The 21,533-nt window shown below is 44.9% G+C and overlaps 1 protein-coding gene across 1 annotated transcript in view; it reads left to right on the top strand.

Moving 5' to 3' along the window:
- The window catches only part of LOC126177058 (uncharacterized), a 266,522-nt gene that overhangs the window by 211,238 nt on the left and 33,751 nt on the right, over positions 1–21,533 (top strand). The window contains exon 11 of the mRNA XM_049924295.1: positions 15,012–15,162. Coding sequence (XP_049780252.1) covers positions 15,012–15,162 — 151 coding nt within the window. The remainder of the gene's footprint in view (positions 1–15,011; positions 15,163–21,533) is intronic.

Raw genomic sequence — 21,533 nt, 5'->3', positions numbered from 1 at the left:
GATGCTACTGATTAAGGGTTTGAAGAGACTAAACATCTAAAGTTATCAGTCTCTTAGTCAGCCCTCCCCCTCCACTCTGTATACCCTACATATCTGCAGATGGAGTTAATACGATGTGCAAGCGTGAATCCGTGATCCAGATGTTTGCGTAGCGTCTTATCTGAGGCTGTACGTGGTTTTCAGCGCGGCATTCACCTACTGAGACATGAGGAACCGCCTAAAAAGCACATTCAGGCTGGCCGGCTTACCAGCCCTCGAGGTCAATCCGCAATGCGGTTCAAGCTCGCCTCCCAGCGCCCCGGAGTGGCGCATTAACGCGCTCGTCTATCCGGACGTCTGACGGGTAAATGGGTAGGAAGGGAGGGAGGGAGGGAGGAGGAGGAGATTAGTGTTTAACGTCCCGTCGTCATCGAGGTCATTAGAGACGGAGCACAAGCTCCAATTAGAGAAGGATGGAGAAGGAAGTCGGCTGTGCCCTTTCAGAGGAGCCATCCCAGCATTTGCCTGGAGCGATTTAGGAAAATCACGGAAAACCTAAATCAGGATGGCCGGACGCAGGTTTGAACCGTCGTCCTCCCGAATGCGAGTCAAGTCTGCTAACCACTACGCCACCTAGCTCGGTGGAGGAGGGGAGGGGGGGGGGGAGAGAAGGAGGAAAGAAGGTGGGAGGGGAAGTGGATAGGCAACTAATACTGTATTGTCCATTACATGTACTAAAATTAATTTAAAACTGGTAGGCTATTTGGGTAAACGCACCTAATATTCAAATATGATCCATCTTGTGATTCTTCAGTTTCTCCCGGCGTATTTCGTGCTCGTACAGCCCACGGGTGTACTGCCGGTTCATAGTGTCCAACGGGCACAATATTTCGGCGATCATACATGTCGCCATCGTCAGGTGCGCTGACGAACTGAGCTCCTAAGGGCAGGCGGAACCGCAGCACACCTGACGATGGCGACATGTGTGATCGCCGAAATATTGTGCCCGTTGGACACTATGGACCGGCAGTACACCCGTGGACTGTACGAGCATGATCCATCTTGTTAAAATTCATAATCAAATTAAAATATTATTCTGAAACACTGAGCGACGCTTTTTTCACCTGAGTGTCTCAGAGGTGTGTGTTTCTGTTTGTGTACATTGCACTCAGTCTTCCCACTCTGCCTCGCTGCCTGCAAGTACGGCTCGTGCTGCTGAGGTCGTCATCTGACATGTGCGGCTGTAGCAATCCTGGAGACTTGGTGCTGACTGAGCCTTCTGAATACGTCGTCAAAATTCTTGAAATACACGGAATTTCTGAACTCACACTGGGGATTGAATATTTTAGATGGATCTTTCAGGTGAAGTCCACAGATTTCAAGTTCTCCAGGACAATACGAGACTGGAATAGAAGGGAGAACCGATAGAGGTAGTCAAGGTACCCTCCGCCACACACCGTCAGGTGGCTTGCGGAGTATGGATGCAGATGTAGATGTAGATGCAGATGTTCTGTAAAATTTCGCCGGCCGTAGTGGCCGAGCGCTTCTAGGCGCTACAGTCTGGAACCGTGCGACCGGTACGGTCGCAGGTTCGAATCCTGCCTCGGGCATGGATGTGTGTGATGTCCTTAAGTTAGTTAGGTTTCAGTAGTTCTAGGTCCTAGGGGACTGATGACCTCACATGTTAAGTCCCATAGTGCTCAGAGCCATTTGAACCATTTTGTAAAGATATCTTCATAGTAGTTCAAAATGGCTCTGAGCACTATGGGACTTAACATCTGAGGTCATCAATCCCCTAGAACTTAGAACTACTTAAACCTAACTAACTTAAGGACATCACACACATCCATGCCCGAGGCAGGATTCGAACCTGCGACCGTAGCGGTCGCGCGGTTCCAGACTGTAGTGGCAAGAACCGCTCGGCCACTACGGCCGGCTTCATAGTAGTGGAAAAGCTTGTAATATGCAGTCACGAAAACGTTCAACACAAAGCACAGAGCAGTGTAACAACCCTCAGATGCTGAAGTAATATGATACTGTGCTTGCCGTCGCTGGCGGAACAGCTCACCAAAGCGTCGATGTGCCGCTCTTCCACTGCATTGGGGAACAAAGGACGATTGGGCCACAGCTGCACAACACGGATCATTTGTGGCCACTGAAGACATCCTGTGCTCTTATCTAAAGTCACTGAATGGCTACTTTCGCAAATGGAGGCTGCAGCCAAAAGCGAAAAAGACCGAAATATCATGCAACCTTTGCAACCACTCTGCTAGAAGAAAGCTCAATTGTTATCTTTGAAGGGAAATGCTTTAGCCATAACAACTACCCCAGTGTAACTAGGAGTTACACTGGACAGGACGCTCTCTTACAAGGAGCGCCTGATAAAGACTGCAGGCAAAATGAGGACAAGAGACAACATCATCGATAAATTGTGCGGCACTACTTGGGGCTTTCAGTATGGCTTAATAGCCCGTGCGGTCTAACGCACGACTTTCCGGGCGGGAAGGAGCGCCTGGTCCCCGGCACTAATCCGTCCAGCGGACATGTGTCGAGGTCAGGTGAGCCGGCCACTCTGTGGATGGTTTTTAGGCGGTTTTCCATCTGCCTCGGCGAATGCGGGCTGGTTCCCCTTATTCCGCCTCAGCTACACTGTGTCGGCGATTGCTGCACAAACAAGTTCTCCACGTACGCGTACACCACGATTACTCTACCACCCAAACATAGGGGTCACACTCGTCTGGTATGAGATATTCCCTGGAGGGCGGCGGGCGGGGGGGGGGGGGGAAGGGGGGGATCCATCGGGGGCCGAACCGCACAATAATCCAGAAAGAGTGTGGGGCGGTGGAGGGGCGCAGTGGACTGCGGTAGTCGTCGTGGGGTTGTGGACCACTGCGGATGCGGCGGGAACGGAGCCTCTCCGTTGTTTCTGGGCCCCCAGTTAATATACAATACAATACAATACAATGGATTAATATCCCATACATAAACGGAATTTATTTGGTATTAAACGACACCACTCGCATCGTCAGCAGCTCAGTAAGATCTGCCCCTACCGTGTGGCTGCCAATCCTGAGCTATATACCACCATCACCAGAGATACGGCGAGAGAATATTCTCCTCAGAGAATACAACAAGGCAATTAATAACCTTCAGTTGCCCATACATATTGAACTGGAGCGCAGAAGACAAACCGAGAACACCACCACTACTCACTGCTAAAGAGATGACGACCTCCAACTTCGACATCCACAATCCCTGGAAACAGCAATGGCGAGAACACTGCCCACCAAAATGCCAAAACTTGCCTGATTAGTGAGAAACCACCCGACTTCAGTATGTCACGCAGTGTGGACATCTGTAAGCCGCATAAGCACTGGTCACGGAAGAAGTGCTGACTCACTCTATAAATCAGGAAAGATACTAACTGCATATTGCGACTGCGGTGCTGAAAAACAAACGATGCAGCACATACGAGAAGAATGCCCAGTTCGAGCTTTGAAGGGAACATTCATCGACTTCCTAGCTGCAACAGAGGAGGCTGTTGATTATATTCAGTGTCCGGATGTCAATTTGAAATTAAATTGTATATAAAGTGTATAAGAATAGCGATGTATGCCACACGATAAATAAATCCAGTACGTTCAGTGAACCCGCATGAGATGCATTTGGGCCAACTCTTCATCGTAAACCTATCCACACTGCTGTGTACCACTGTTAACATGTAACTAATACTGCCCGAAAAACAAACCCGAGACAGAACCGAGCGATACTGAATGATAACTGGGGGACGAAGAGTAAAGTGGCCGTTGTCCTGTTGGCACCGAGCAGGGTATCGCAGTGGTTAGCACACTGGACTCGCATTCAGGAGGACGTCGGTTCAAACCCGTATCCGGACATTCCTGATTTCGGATTTCCGTGATTTGGCCGATTGCTTCTCCTCCTTCCATAAACCGAACTTGTGCTCCTTCTCTAATGATCCCGTTGTCGACGGGACGTTAGAGACTAACCTCCTCGTCCTCTTGTCGGCAGCAGCTAAAGTGACTGAATGAAACAAGTTTGTCTCCAGACAAGACACACAGCACATACCGTCGACATTTGCACGGCTGCGCACACATTTTCAGTGCAATACGGACTAGGACTGTTGATATTTCTAAAAATATCGGGAACCTGATATATTGATACACTCCTGGAAATTGAAATAAGAACACCGTGAATTCATTGACCCAGGTAGGGGAAACTTTATTGACACATTCCTGGGGTCAGATACATCACATGATCACACTGACAGAACCACAGGCACATAGACACAGGCAACAGAGCATGCACAATGTCGGCACTAGTACAGTGTATATCCACCTTTCGCAGCAATGCAGGCTGCTATTCTCCCATGGAGACGATCGTAGAGATGCTGGATGTAGTCCTGTGGAACGGCTTGCCATGCCATTTCCACCTGGCGCCTCAGTTGGACCAGCATTCGTGCTGGACGTGCAGACCGCGTGAGACGACGCTTCATCCAGTCCCAAACATGCTCAATGGGGGACAGATCCGGAGATCTTGCTGGCCAGGGTAGTTGACTTACACCTTCTAGAGCACGTTGGGTGGCACGGGATACATGCGGACGTGCATTGTCCTGTTGGAACAGCAAGTTCCCTTGCCGGTCTAGGAATGGTAGAACGATGGGTTCGATGACGGTTTGGATGTACCGTGCACTATTCAGTGTCCCCTCGACGATCACCAGTGGTGTACGGCCAGTGTAGGAGATCGCTCCCCACACCATGACGCCGGGTGTTGGCCCTGTGTGCCTCGGTCGTATGCAGTCCTGATTGTGGCGCTCACCTGCACGGCGCCAAACACGCATACGACCATCATTGGCACCAAGGCAGAAGCGACTCTCATCGCTGAAGACGACACGTCTCCATTCGTTCCTCCATTCACGCCTGTCGCGACACCACTGGAGGCGGGCTGCACGATGTTGGGGCGTGAGCGGAAGACGGCCTAACGGTGTGCGGGACCGTAGCCCAGCTTCATGGAGACGGTTGCGAATGGTCTTCGCCGATACCCCAGCAGCAACAGTGTCCCTAATTTGCTGGGAAGTGGCGGTGCGGTCCCCTACGGCACTGCGTAGGATCCTACGGTCTTGGCGTGCATCCGTGCGTCGCTGCGGTCCGGTCCCAGGTCGACGGGCACGTGCACCTTCCGCCGACCACTGGCGACAACATCGATGTACTGTGGAGACCTCACGCCCCACGTGTTGAGCAATTCGGCGGTACGTCCACCCGGCCTCCCGCATGCCCACTATACGCCCTCGCTCAAAGTCCGTCAACTGCACATATGGATCACGTCCACGCTGTCGCGGCATGCTACCAGTGTTAAAGACTGCGATGGAGCTCCGTATGCCACGGCAAACTGGCTGACACTGACGGCGGCGGTGCACAAATGCTGCGCAGCTAGCGCCATTCGACGGCCAACACCGCGGTTCCTGGTGTGTCCGCTGTGCCGTGCGTGTGATCATTGCTTGTACAGCCCTCTCGCAGTGTCCGGAGCAAGTATGGTGGGTCTGACACACCGGTGTCAATGTGTTCTTTTTTCCATTTCCAGGAGTGTATTTAAAAATATCATTGTCGACTCTCGTTACATCGGAAAAAAGTATCGATATATCGACGGAACAAACATCGATCTACCTGCCTATAAAAATATCGGCTGCCCATTGTACATATACTGCCGATTTTAGAACTGTATATTTAAGTACGGGATTAATTATTAGATATTCAGTACCTCAACAAGCTAGCAGCCTGCCCATCCCCCTTAAGAGCAAAAATTTAAAGGAAAGCCCCGCACGTTAACTCTTGGCGATAACTGCTTTGCCAACAGTAGTAATTGCTTGTACGTGGCACAATAAAAGGTGTCCGACCGGTCCGTCGTTTGGTTTTGTCACATATCGGATTTGTCCGGAACACTTCGACTTCCCTGTCTTTTTTTTTCATTTCTACCAACTCAGGCGACCTAGCAGTCGTACTGTCAAAATTACGCCATGAAGTTACACGTTGCAGTTTCTGTTGGTAGCGCCAAGCGCCGATTTCGTCAGCATTTGCCCTTACACGTCTCCGCCCACCATAACACCAATCTCGTCAGTCATATTATTGTTCATCATTTTCAGCAATCGTTTTTGAAGAATGCCGATGTGAAGAAATAGCACACTAATTGCTTTAAAACTTAATTTTAACACAACTGGTGTGCTATTTCTTCACATCGAAAATCTTATTATTCGCTCTCACCCTGTGCAATCGGACTTTTTTTGTGCCACATGTACTTGTTTCCCACAGTCAAAAAGAAAGATTGGACTTGATGAAAGCTCAAAAACTAGTAAGACTCCTTTACACAGTCAAAGTAAAATTATGTTCTACTACAATTTCACAAGAACAACATCAAATATTTACCGAAAATTGTGAAAAAATTATAATGTAAAGTAAAAATGTCGGCAGTCGATGTTTTCATTTTGGGAGCGAGATATCGATGTACCATGGAAGAAATGTATCCGACTTACATTGATGTAACTAGGAAAAAAACGATATATTGGTATATCGATATTTTATCAGCAGCCCTATTATAGACACAATGATGAATGTGGGCAAGAACCCAGTAACGAAGCGTCGGAGACCGTAGCTCCCTTATACCAAAACACTCAAAAGGAATCTCTGAACAACCCATGAAAGTTTGTCCGCGGAGTTCTGGTTCACCCTGTATATGTTTCGCATACTTTTAACATCTTTCACACATATTTGTATACACGTTTCACCCGCACCTCTAGCGAATTTCGTTCTGCAGTTTCATCTGAATTCTGAGGAAACTTGATAGTGCTACCACTAACTTATTGTCGTTTCCAGGAAAAGAAATGTCGTTGACAACTGTCCAATTCTTCGCTGTTTTACACGATGCGGGTCTAACTAGTCCGTTAAATTTATCTGTATTATCGAACTATATGCCATTATCTTTGGCCCTGAAACACGCTGCCAAAATTATTAGCTCGCGGCAGTGCTCAATTTCACAATGTGGTTGACGCATTGACCAACGAAGCAGCAGACTGCGCTTCATAATTGTAAGGTATTCCAAGTCAACTAGTTACAGAAAAGAAATACCAGCAGGTCGTTTCCCGATGTTTCTAGACATCTCCCTCCTCATCGTAACCCCCACCTCTAGCGCTAGTAGAGGTATTTACCTCTCTCACTATTTTTATATTACTAATCAGTCATGTATATACGAAATTTGGTTGCAACAGCTCCAGGTTTTCCTTAATTAAGCTTTTATGTCACCCCTTTTCATCCCAAACCCTCAGACTTAGGGGTGCTATGGGTGGCTTATAGTATATTTTTCCAGATAGCAATATTTGTGTCAGATTTGGTACAAATTCATTCAGGCGTTACATAGATGTGCTGATACGTCACTGTCTTGAAGCCCCTCCCCCTACCTACTCCCCTTGTGTCCACAGCTCTCGGGATGAAAGACACACCAATAGTCAAAAATGTGTGTGAAATCTTATGGGACTTAACTGCTAAGGTCATCAGTCCCTAAGCTTACACACTACTTAACCTAAATTATCCTAAGGACAAACACACACACCTATGCCCGAGGGAGGACTCGAACCTCCGCGGGGACCCACCAATAGTCACCAATAAGTCTAATGACACCTAAAACAGTGGATTTGATAGTCGTTATCGACTATTTTTACATGTCGCGTCTTCCCAGCCCCACAGATAGGGGTGACTGTGGTATGTTACCCCACAATTTTTATGCAAAAAATGAGTCATACATGTAAAAAATTTGGTTGAAATTCCTCGGGATGTTCCTTAAATTAGAACATACTGTGTTGTCAACAACGATGTAAACAAAATCGAAATCGCGCGCCATGATAATCGCGTGCTCGACTTATATCGCTTGCAACGGATCTTGGAAATTATACGGGGGCGCATACAACAAAAAAGTTTAATAGCCATTGGGTGAATGGTATAGGAACGCATCGAAGACGAATAAACAAACTAACTAAAGTCCATTGTTATATATTAGACTTCGTTCGAAAGAGCTAATATTTCAGAAGTAGTAGCAATTAATTTTCAATGGTGGGTAACTACCCGGATGAAAAACTCACCGTTCAGGAAAAGCTGCTTCCAAACTGAATGCAATCAGCCGCTCCGCAAAAGTCTTCAATCCTGTAACTGCATCCCACCGTCGGCGCTACCACTGATAGAATACCGTGACATTAATCAGTGTCCCTTTCTTTAACCGTCACATTAAATCGCACAAAACTGTCTAAAGTCAACGAGAACCAGTGTCACTAGACGAGTTGTAACTCGAGACACTTAATGTCAGAATCGCCTGTTCACTCTGTTACCGGGGAAACGCCTGACGAACTGCAACAACAAACAATCTCCTTTGAACTTCCTTTGTTTCCAAAAAGACATCGATTTGAATAATAATAAAAAAACGCTGAAGGTGACAGGGCTGTTCAATCTCTCAATCTGTGTGCGTGGTACGCGTTACAATGTTTGTTTTCATTTCTAAGTAGGTACATATATACAAAACAGCAACTGGTTGCTGATTATTTCAGTGTATACAACTACAGTTGCTGAAGATGGTAAAAATACTAATGCTAATTGCTCAAGGAGCCTCTGATATGGTTTTATGTCATCCATTTTCATACTCACCCTTAGCAACAGGGATGCTAGGTGTGTTTCATTGCCACAATATTTTTTTTGTATCATATGTGTACCAATTGCAGAAGAAATTACTTCAGTCGTGGCAGACATGTGTTAATATATCAAAGTTTTGCACCTCCCCCCTCCCCCACCGTACGCACCAGTACCCCAAGGGGTGCAAATGTATTGAGACTGTCACCAATCAACCATGCGATTCTGAAAACTCTTGTAAATGTCGGTCGTTGTGGAATACTATTACCTGTCATGGTTTCTCACCCCCACATCCACCCCCTGGGATGGTAGGAGTATAGTAACCCACAGTAGTAATATACAAATAGCTATACTAATAATGAGTTAGGTACATACAAAACATGCTGAGTAATGCTGCTATGTCACCTACTTTTCACCACAGCTCTTATGCCTATGGGAGACAGGTGGTTCTAACACCTTTATAAACCTGCGCGGGCGTGCCCAAAACTCACCATATGTTCGTGGAAATCAGATAAATTGTATAGGAATTCACAGAAGACGAACCAACAAATATTATTTTTGTTCTAGAAACAACCCCCAGGCTGTGGCTAAGCCATGTCTCCGCAATATCCTTTCTTTCAGGAGTGCTAGTTCTGCAAGGTTCGCAGGAGAGCTTCTGTAAAGTTTGGAAGGTAGGAGACGAGGTACTGGCGGAATTAAAGCTGTGAGGACGGGACGTGAGTCGTGCTTGGGTAGCTCAGTCGGTAGAGCACTTGCCCGCGAAAGGCAAAGGTCCCGAGTTCGAGTCTAGGTCCGGCACACAGTTTTAATCTGCCAGGAAGTTTCATTATTTTTATACTTTAGACTAGCTGTGCCTGGAATGTTTTGCAATGCCTCTTTTTATTTTTAAGTACTTGCGCATATAGAAAGCAGCCACATTTGCATTGCAAAATACGTGAAAGACAATCTTTTTGGTATATTGAATTAAAATTGGAAAAGAGTTTTGGAAGATATTTTTTGTCTTTCCTTCTTCAGCAAGAACAAATCAATTTTTGGCTGTCCCACTCGTAAGCATGCAATACGCAATTGAGATGTGAAAAGCATGAATTTTACACATTTAATTAAACTCTTGAAGCGTCCGACCTATTGTCGTGTTGACTGTGCTTGACAACGCAAGGCGAACGCAAAACTCAGTCAGAAACCCAACAGCGTTCCGGTGAGAATGACAGGGATTCGCGAAATCACCACAGCTTCTGCATTAACTTGCCTTTCCGAATTATCGCTTCGATGACTTTTGACTTCAGTTTTTTGACAGCGAGCCTGATTTCATTGCACAATTGTGTCACGGCTTTTCATTCAAAACCCTCAACCATATCTGCGCCAGGGGTGTCTTACTGTCACAGCAGATTTTTCTTGTCAGCAAGGGATACATGTACCGATTTTGATAGAAATTCTTCGTTGTAGAGATATATGCTGATCTGTCAAGGCATTGCACACCCCCCCCCCCCCCTCACTTTTGCCCCAATTGCCCCAATCTCTAGGGGCGAAACGTCATCGTGAGTGTCACAAATAAGTCTCACAACCCGTAAAACCATGGATTTTATATTAATACTTACCGTTATCGAATTTTTTACATATCACCTGTTCCCATCACCACCCCAACTACTAGCGATGGTTCTGGTAGATTACTGCCACAGCGCTTTTATGCGAATAATCGTGCAAATAACGAAACACGTATGTGCGGCATTTCACAGTAGCAGCTCCAGACGTTGATGAGCTAAGCTTCTGTGTCACCCCCTTTCTACCCCTATCCCTATGGAGGCGTGCGCATAGAAACTCACTAAAGTTTCATCGCCGTCGGATGGAAGGTATAGAAGCGCATTGGAACAAACAGATATTCGTTTTTGTACTTTAGGTAACTTCGGTATTTTAAAGAGAGTATTCCAGTAATCAGTGTCAAAAGCTTTTTATACGTCTGCAAATTATTTCCTAAGGTAATTCGAAGGGTTTGTGTGATTAGCATGTTGGGTTGGGTTGTTTGGGGAAGGAGACCAGACAGCGAGGTCATCGGTCTCATCGGATTAGGGAAGGACGGGAAAGGAAGTCGGCCGTGCCCTTTGAAAGGAACCATCCCGGCATTTGCCTGGAGCGATTTAGGGAAATCACGGAAAACCTAAATCAGGATGGCCGGACGCGGGAGATTAGCATGTTCCTCTGTGTCTCAGAAACCTAAACTGATCATCCCTGAGGCTGGTTGCTGCCATCCGCAGATAATTAGGGATACTATTTTACAACCACAACATATTAAATTGCCATTTCACTAATAAACCTGTCATCTAATCTCCATTCGTATCAATAAGCTTAAAATGATTCCTAATAACGATTGCACACGTTAATATTCCCAGTATAAACTTCCACTTTGGAAGAGCTACCTTTGCACTTCTCTTCCAGATTTCATTCCTTTGGTCACTCGCGTTGTTCGCTTTATCTAAATCGCCCTGATCGGTCATGTCATTAATTTTAACAGCGTTGTTCTGACTTCTAGCCATCCTATCACCGCAGTTTCCTGCACACGCATTCGCCTCAGCGTTTAACATTCTACTTTCTGACCATGCAATATCGATTAAAAATCAATCCGTTGATATGCTCCTAGCAACAGCATCCAAAAACCAAGTTTATTAAATAGTGAAATATTCTAAAATACGAGGAATGAAAGGTGTAACAATAACTCAGCAAATACAATAAACGGGACAGCAGATGTGGTACGCACTAATGAGCCAAAATATTAATGACCACCTGCTTAATAGGAGTTCGACCTATAGAACGCAATATACTAGGGATTCTGAGTGGCGTGGGTACGACAAGTCCTTGGTAGTCTTCCAGGCGTATGTGGCACCAGAAGTCTACGCACAGGATACGCAATTCCCGTAAATTACGTGCCGGCGGTTTGTGGGCGCGTAGTTGGCGTTCGATAGCGTCTCTGACATGTTCTAGTGGATTCAGATCAGGCGAATTTTGGGGTCAAGACATCAGCATGACTTCACTGTCATCCTCCTCAAACCACAGTAGCACAATTCAAGCCATGTGATACACAGGGTGATTTTTTCCGCCGTCTACACACTCCAGGTATTGATCGATGAGAGAATACGGGACAAAAAAGGTCTAATGAACTTATGTCCAGCAATGCATGGTTACCATGCTAGAAACCATTTATTCAGTCATACTTCGTTACAGAGACTGTGGTCTAAAACGCGCTGTACCATGCAGCCACGGCTACAGTAAGCGCGGTTTCCTCCTTAGAGGGAGGTACTGTTCCTCATACGTCATGCACTAGCGACCTCTCCTGCCATAATAATTGATGTGTCCGATTCACTTCCCTTGCTGACTCACCTTGTAGTGGGTGTGATACAGCGTCGTAGACAATGGTCCCGTTTTCGAATCGATAGCTTGCCAACATGGTGTTTACTTGCGGAAAGGCAAATGGCAACGGGCGGCTGGCAGCAAGGGTGTATCCGGAGATCTGCCCCCGCCGGCAATAATCACAGCATTCAATGTCTGGAAGAGTGTTTCGTCGTTTGTCTGGGACAGGGTCGTTTCAGGAAGCAGGAAATCATGAAGGACGTACCCGAAATGTCCGGGTACCGGACCTGGAGGAAAATTAACACTGTGGAAGGAGACTATCATGTCAGTACCAGGCAGTTGGCCCACCAGTACACAGTAAGCCAGACGACAGTGTGGGATATTCTCCATGACAACTGTTCAAAATGGTTCAAATGGCTCTGAGCACTATGGGACTCAACTGCTGTGGTCATAAGTCCCCTAGAACTTAGAACTACTTAAACTTAACTAACCTAAGGACATCACACACATCCATGCCCGAGGCAGGATTCGAACCTGCGACCGTAGCCGTCGTGCGGTTCCAGACTGTAGCGCCTTTAACCGCACGGCCACTCCGGCCGGCTCCATGACAACTGTTACCACCCTTATCACTTACAGTGTGTGCAGGGCTATCTAGTGGAAGACTTTCTACATCGGGAGCAGCTTTGTCACTGGTTTCTTCACCGGGCAACCACGATCCCAGGATTTGTGTCATCCATCCTATTCACAGATGACGCCACCTTTACGAGGAGTGGTATCTTCAACTTTCATAACAGTCATCGTTGGGATAGTAAGCAGAACCCTCATGGTATGGTGACAGCGAATCATCAGCATCGGTGCAGCCGGAATGTGTGGGCCGGGATAATTGGCGACCGTATTTTGGGACCAGTCTTCCTTCCACGTCGCTTAACAGGCCAGAGCGATCGGCGTTTCTTACGGGTGACTTTGCCTCCCCTGCTGGAAGAAGTGTCATTGATGATTCGAAGGGTTATGTAGCTGCTGCATGATGGTGCTCCAGCCCACTTCGCCTTTAACGTCCGGACGCACCAATCGTGTCTTCTTTGATCGATGGATCGGATGAGGGAGTCTAGTTTTGCATGGCCAGCTCGTTCACCGGATCTCAACACGTGCAATTTCTGGTTATGGGGCCATCTCCAAAAATATCGTGTATGCAGAGCCAATTCCAGACGTGGAGACAATGGAGGATGCTGCCTGTGACACTGTTCGAATGCAGCCTGGCCGATGTGAACGTGTGAGACACAACATGCTACGGCGGGTACACGCATGCGTTGAGGGACATGGAAACCAGCTTCAGCACATACTGCAACTGGGGCTGCGTGGTGTAACGCCTATTAGACAGCAGTCTCTGTAACAGTGTATGATCGAATAAATGGTCTTTGGCATGGAAACTGTGGTGTCACCGCCAGACGCCACACTTGCTAGGTGGTAGCCTTTAAATCGGACGCGGTCCGTTAGTATACGTCGGACCCGCATGTCGCCACTGTCAGTGATTGCAGACCGAGCGCCGCCACACGGCAGGTCTAGAGAGACGTCCTAGCACTCGCCCCAGTTGTACAGCCGACTTTGCTAGCGAAGCTACACTGACAAATACGCTTTCATTTGCCGAGACGATAGTTAGCATAGCCTTCAGCTACGTCATTTGCTACGACCTAGCAAGGCGCCATTACCAATTGATATTTATATTATGAAGCATGTACAGTCAAGAGAGATGTTCACCAATTGTGGATTAAAGTTAAGTATTCCAGCAACTACGTTCTTTTCTTACTAGACTCAACTACTTTACTGTTCCAGACCTCACGCCAGTCTGCGTGAGCTTAACGCATGCATTTCGGCCTCTTCTAGCAACACGGTGTTGGCTCTTCTGCCAACACTACAGAAACCATGCATTTCCAGGCATAAGATCATTAGACCGTTTTGTTCTGTATCCTTTCATCGATCAATCTCTAGAGTTTGTACACGGTGGAAAAAATCACGCTGTAGACAGCTGTACAGATTCCAACGCCGTCAGAATACACACCAAGCATGAAGGGATGCAGGCGGCCCGCAATAATGTTTAAATATTCCATAGTTGCCATGGTGCCTTCGATTATTACCAAAGGTCTCGTGGAAGCCCAAGTGAATGTTCCCCCACCGTGAGGCCGTGCACGTTTTGATTACCCATTCGCCTGGAAAACGGCGTTTCCGGACATGCCAACTGAGATGGCGTGTCAGAAACGTGGTTTATACGCTTAGACGTCTCGTTTCTACTGAACCACGGTCAAATCTTCGTGATCCCGTTTGCACTGCAGTCGTAATTGAAGGTGTCGTTGGGTCAACAGGGGAACACGTAGGAGTCGTCTACTTTCGATCTATGTGCGCTGAATGATGTGCTCTGAAACACTAATCCCTATACTAGCATTGTACACTGTCGTCAGATTTGCCATAGATCGCCGCTTGTCCTGTTTCACAGAGCAAGCAACCCTCCAACTTCCACGTTTTGTGATGAGGCTTGGATATCCCTACCTTGTCTCCTCCTTGTGATTTCAGTGTCCTTCAGCCACTTTCCGTAGATGCTCACGACAGTAGCACGCGAGCAGCCGACCAATTTCGCCTTTTCCGACATGTCATCGGCCATAACTTTCTTCCCTTAGTCAAAGTTGCATGTATAAAAAGTGGATTTTCCCGGTTTCGTCCCGAATCATCCCTAGGACGATTCCCCTTTCGTCTCTGCTCCGCTTAGGGCCTATACTCTTTTCCAACCGCATCACGTGCCCGTGACGTCATCGGGCGGCATCGCGCCCACAGAGGACAATGATCATATTGTTTTGGTTCATTTGTGCACTTGAAGTTTAACAAACTACCGTGTTTACGTTGCCATACTTTAGAAGTTTCACGTCCATAAAATAATTGAATAGCTATTTTTAAGGCATTGTTGCATGTACTATTGTGAGCAATATGTGATTCATGTTTGTTTTTGTTCTCACTCTCTTGCAGCAAGTTCCTGATGAATGCATTTCTGTTTTGGCATCAGTCTGTCGTACCATCAGCTTAGCAAATCTTCACATGTGCTTCCCAGAGGCGAAATACTGGCGCCAGTCACGTTCGATGCCAAAAGCTGCGAGTCCGTATGTGGAAATTTATCTAGGTAAATATATGTTTTACACTTCCAATTTATGTGTTTCTTAGTTTCTTCACAAACCAAAAATTATTTTGAGAAATGCTCAGTTCGTAAGACATAATATTAAACCATATAAATACCTCGGACATAACAGCCACGTGTCTCAATACATCAAATTGGTAACTGGGAAGTAAGAACGATAATTTACCGTTGTTATCTCACAAAAAATGATTGCACGTAAAACTTCCAAAAATATGTAATGTCTGTGTCACATCCTTACATCCGAAAGTGATTATACGTCTCATTGTGAACACAATGGTGCGTTAGGATCTCTATGGCACTCTCAAAAAAGTTAGAGCTGCCACATAGCGTCTACATCTACATCTACATGGCTGCTCTGCAAATCACACACAAGTGTTTGACAGAGCGTTCATCGAACCACTTTCACAATAATTCTCTATTACTCCATTCTCGAATGTTGTTGTTGTTGTGGTCTTCAGTCCTGAGACTGGTTTGATGCAGCTCTCCATGCTACTCTATCCTGTGCAAGCTTCTTCATCTCCCAGTATCTACTGCAACCTACATCCTTCTGAATCTGCTTAGTGTATTCATCTCTTGGTCTCCCCCTATGATTTTTACCCTCCACGCTGCCCTCCAATACTAAATTGGTGATCCCTTGATGCCTCAGAACATGTCCTACCAACCGATCCCTTCTTCTGGTCAAGTTGTGCCACAAACTTCTCTTCTCCCCAATCCTATTCAATACTTCCTCATTAGTTATGTGATCTACCCATCTAATCTTCAGCATTCTTCTGTAGCACCACATTTCAAAAGCTTCTATTCTCTTCTTGTCCAAACTATTTGCCGTCCATGTTTCACTTCCATACATGGCTACACTCCACACAAATACTTTCAGAAATGACTTCCTGACACTTAAATCTATACTCGATGTTAACAAATTTCTCTTCTTCAGAAACGCTTTCCTTGCCATTGCCAGTCTACATTTTATATCCTCTCTACTTCGTCCATCATCAGTTATTTTGCTCCCCAAATAGCAAAACTCCTTTACTACTTTAAGTGTCTCATTTCCTAATCTAATACCCTCAGCATCACCCGACTTAATTCGACTACATTCCATTATCCTCGTTTTGCTTTTGTTGATGTTCATCTTATATCCTCCCTTCAAGACACCATCCATTCCGTTCAACTGCTCTTCCAAGTCCTTTGCTGTCTCTGACAGAATTACAATGTCATCGGCGAACCTCAAAGTTTTTATTTCTTCTCCATGGATTTTAATACCTACTCCAAATTTTTCTTTTGTTTCCTTTACTGCTTGCTCAATATACAGATTGAATAACATCGGGGAGAGGCTACAACCCTGTCTTACTCCCTTCCCAACCACTGCTTCCCTTTCATGTCCCTCAACTCTTATAACTGCCATCTGGTTTCTGTACAAGTTGTAAATAGCCTTCCGCTCCCTGTATTTTACCCCTGCCACCTTTAGAATTTGAAAGAGAGTATTCCAGTCAACATTATCAAAAGCTTTCTCTAAGTCTACAAATGCTAGAAACGTAGGTTTGCCTTTCCTTAATCTTTCTTCTAAGATAAGTCGTAAGGTCAGTATTGCTTCACGTGTTCCAGTATTTCTACGGAATCCAAACTGATCTTCCCAGAGGTCAGCTTCTACTAGTTTTTCCATTCGTCTGTAAAGAATTCGTGTTAGTACTTTGCAGCTGTGGCTTATTAAACTGATTGTTCGGTAATTTTCACATCTGTCAACACCTGCTTTCTTTGGGATTGGAATTATTATATTCTTCCTGAAGTCTGAGTGTATTTCGCCTGTTTCATACATCTTGCTCACCAGGTGGTAGAGTTTTGTCAGGACTGGCTCTCCCAAGGCCGTCAGTAGTTCCAATGGAATGTTGTCTACGCCGGGGGCCTTGTTTCGACTCAGATCTTTCAGTGCTCTGTCAAACTCTTCACGCAGTATCGTATCTCCCATTTCATCTTCATCTACATCCTCTTCCATTTCCATAATATTGTCCTCAAGTGCATCGCTCTTGTATAGACCCTCTATATACTCCTTCCACCTTTCTGCTTTCCCTTCTTTGCTTAGAACTGGGTTTCCATCTGAGCTCTTGATGTTCATACATGTGGTTCTCTTATCTCCAAAGGTCTCTTTAATTTTCCTGTAGGCAGTATCTATCTTACCCCTAGTGAGATAAGCCTCTACATCCTTACATTTGTCCTCTAGCCATCCCTGCTTCGCCATTTTGCACTTCCGGTCGATCTCATTTTTGATACGTTTGTATTTCTTTCTGCCTGCTTCATTTACTGCATTTTTATATTTTCTCCTTTCATCAATTAAATTCAATATTTCTTCTGTTACCCAAGGATTTCTACTAACCCTCTTCTTTTTACCTACTTGATCCTCTGCTGCCTTCACTACTTCATCCCTCAGAGCTACCCATTCTTCTTCTACTGTATTTCTTTCCCCCATTCCTTTCAATTGTTCCCTTATGCTCTCCCTGAAACTCTGTACAACCTCTGGTTCTTTCAGTTTATCCAGGTCCCATCTCCTTAAATTCCCACCTTTTTGCAGTTTCTTCAGTTTTAATCTACAGGTCATAACCAATAGATTGTGGTCAGAGTCCACATCTGCCCCTGGAAATGTCTTACAATTTAAAACCTGGTTCCTAAATCTCTGTCTTACCATTATATAATCTATCTGATACCTTTTAGTATCTCCAGGGTTCTTCCATGTATACAACCTTCTATCATGATTCTTAAACCAAGTGTTAGCTATGATTAAGTTGTGCTCTGTGCAAAATTCTATCAGGCGGCTTCCTCTTTCATTTCTTAGCCCCAATCCATATTCACCTACTACGTTTCCTTCTCTCCCTTTTCCTACACTCGAATTCCAGTCACCCATGACTATTAAATTTTCGTCTCCCTTCACTATCTGAATAATTTCTTTTATTTCATCATACATTTCTTCAATCTCTTCGTCATCTGCCGAGCTAGTTGGCATATAAACTTGTACTACTGTAGTAGGTGTGGGCTTCGTATCTATCTTGGCCACAATAATGCGTTCACTATGCTGTTTGTAGTAGCTTACCCGCATTCCTATTTTCCTATTCACTATTAAACCTACTCCTGCATTCCCCCTATTTGACTTTGTGTTTATAACCCTGTAGTCACCTGACCAGAAGTCTTGTTCCTCCTGCCACCGAACTTCACTAATTCCCACTATATCTAACTTTAACCTACCCATTTCCCTTTTTAAATTTTCTAACCTACCTGCCCGATTAAGGGATCTGACATTCCACGCTCCGATCCGTAGAACGCCAGTTTTCTTTCTCCTGATAACGACATCCTCTTGAGTAGTCCCCGCCCGGAGATCCGAATGGGGGACTATTTTACCTCCGGAATAGCGCGCGGAAAAAACGAACACCTGTGTCCTTCCACGCGAGCTCTGATTTTCCTTGTTTTATTATGATGATCGTTTCTCCCTTTGTAGGTCGGCGTCAACAAAATATTTTCGCATTCGGAAGAGAAAATTGGTGATTGAAATTTCGAGAGAGGATCCTGCCGCAACAAGAAACGCCTATGTTTTAATGATGTCCACCCAAATCCTGTATCATGTCCATGACATCCTCTCCCCTACTTCTCGATAATACAAAACGTTCGCCTTCTTTGAACTTCCTCGATATACTCCAGTAATCCTGTCTGGTAAGGATCCCACACCGCGCAGCAGTACTCTAGAAGAGGACGGACAAGGGCAGTGTAGGCAGTCTCTTTAGTAGATCTATTGCATCTTCTAAGTGTTCTGCCAATATTTGTTCTTTCCAATTTAAGCTGTTTGTAATTATCGTTCCTAGGTGTTTCGTTGATTTTACGGTCTTTAGATTTGATTGGTCTATCGTGTAATCAAAGTTTAACGGAATACTTTCAGTACTCATGTGGATGACCTCATACTTTTCGTTGTTTAGAGTCAACCGTTAGTTTTCGCACCATACAGAAATCTTTTCTAGATAATTTTGCAATTGGTTTGGTCTTCTGATGACTTTACTAAACGACAAAAGACAGGAACAACCTAAGACGGCTTCTCAGATAGTCTACTAATTCCTAAATCGTCTACATACATAAGGAACAGCAGAGGGCCTACAACACTACCTAGGAACACCAGAAATCACTACTGCTTTACTCGATGACTCTCCATCAGTTGCTACGAACTGTGACCTCTCTAACAGGAAATCGCGAATCCAATCACATAACTGAAACGATATTCCATAAACACGCAGTTCGATTACAAGCCGCTTGTGAGTTACGGTGTCAAAAGCCATCTGGAAATACGGTATCAATTAGAAATCCCTTGTCGAGAGCACTCAACACTTCGACTGAGTAAAGAGAATGTTTCACAAAAACGATGTTTTCTAAGTCCATGTTGACTATGTGACAATAGCCCGTTCTCTTCGAGGTAATTCATAACGTTCGAACACAATATATGTTCCAAAATCCTTCTGCCTATCGATGTTAATGATATGGGCGTGTAATTTAATGGATTACTCCTATTGCCTATCTTGAATATTGGTGTGACGTGTGAAACTTTCCAGCATTTGGATACGAATCTTTCACCGAGCGAGTGGTTGTATATGATTGTTTAGTATGGAGTTATTGCATCAGCATACTCAGAAGGCAACCTAACTGGTATACAGTCTGGACCGGAAGACTTTCTTTTATTAAGTGATTTAAATTGCTTCACTGCTCCGAGGATATCTACTTCTGAGTTACTCATGTTCGCAACTGTTCTTGATTCGAGTTCTGGAATATTTACTTCGTCTTTTTTGCTGAAGCAATACCAGAAGGCTGGGTTTAGTAACTCGGCTTTAGCAGCACTCTTATCGGTGGTATTTCCTTTGCTATAGCGCAAGAAGGCGTTGATTGTGTCCTGCCGCCAGCGTACTTTACATATGACCAGAATCTTTTTGGATTTTCTGCCAGATTTCGAGACAAGTTTCGTTGTGGAAACTATTATAATAAAATATCGCCAGTCTTGGGAGTTTCCCGTTCGTTTACATGTGGCATGCTTTTTTCGTTGTTTCTGCAACAGTGTTCTCACCTGTTTTGTGTATCTACATCTACATCCATACTCCGCAAGCCACTTGACGTTGTGTGGCGGAGGGTACTTTGAGTACCTCTATCGGTTCTCCCTTCTATTCCAGTCTCGTATTGTTCGTGGAAAGAAAGATTGTCGGTATGCCTCTGTGTGGGCTCTAATCTCTCTGATTTTATCCTCATGGTCTCTTCGCGAGATATACGTAGGAGGGAGCAATATACTCCTTGACTCATCGGTGAAGGTATATTCTCGAAACTTCAACAAATGCCCGTACCGAGCTACGGAGCGTCTCTCTTGCAGAGTCTTCCACTGGAGTTTATCTATCATCTCCGCAACGCTTTCGCGATTACCAAATAATCCTGTAACGAAGCGCGCTGCTCTCCATTGGATCTTCTCTATCTCTTCTATCAACCCTATCTGGTACGGATCCCACATATAAAATAAATAAAATAAAAAATATTATTTAAATATTAATTTTATTCTATCTGTATGATGGTGATTGTGATTGTAATTGTAATTAATATTTGCTTATCTGGAACGTGGACGTTTAATTATTCGGTATCAGACGCTTGACAATGGCTTTCTCGTAAAGACAATGTTACTCGTAGTTGACCGTGAAATAAAACTGAAATAATCGGACTTCGTAAATAAATCGTTTCCAAAGACTGCTGCGGTAGGTGCGGACTCATAATCTAAATCTCAATATTTCAATAATTTGCCAGCCATGCCAATACGTCGTACAGAGGTGATTGTCTACTAAACATAAAAAAGTTACACAGTTAGTTAAATCAGATATATTCAATGAATAAGCCTACAGTTCATAATCCTACTTACTTTTATAAATATAAATTCTTTACAGAATCGAGTGCCTAGTCTGGTTGCAACTCGCAGTATTCTTCTATAACATGAAATATGGCGGTGTGCCAGACAATAGAATAAAATACGTGCTTCTCGCACCACTTCTACCAGAGCTCTCCCATTTCTTAAACAAACATAAGAGTAACGTAATTGTGCTTTTGTTTTATCAGCGACACAGCGCTGCAGTTGTGTGCCATAGGCTTTATTTATTTGTCACTGATTATTTATTTAATTAATATTTCGCGTTTCCGAGGAAACCCACGCTCGGCATGCAAATGTGCCTTTATATTGCCCCCTGAATTGCGAGGCGAAAGGACACACCTGCAGGCGAGCAATTCACCTAAAGGCACAAGAAAATCTAAGTTATCTACAACTATTTACATGACTTACATTATACACATTATATACAAAATTTGAATGA

The sequence above is a fragment of the Schistocerca cancellata genome, chromosome 3, assembly GCF_023864275.1.
Source record: "Schistocerca cancellata isolate TAMUIC-IGC-003103 chromosome 3, iqSchCanc2.1, whole genome shotgun sequence".
Classification (NCBI taxonomy): Eukaryota; Metazoa; Arthropoda; class Insecta; order Orthoptera; family Acrididae; genus Schistocerca; species Schistocerca cancellata.
This window is presented reverse-complemented; position numbering and strand designations above follow the sequence as displayed.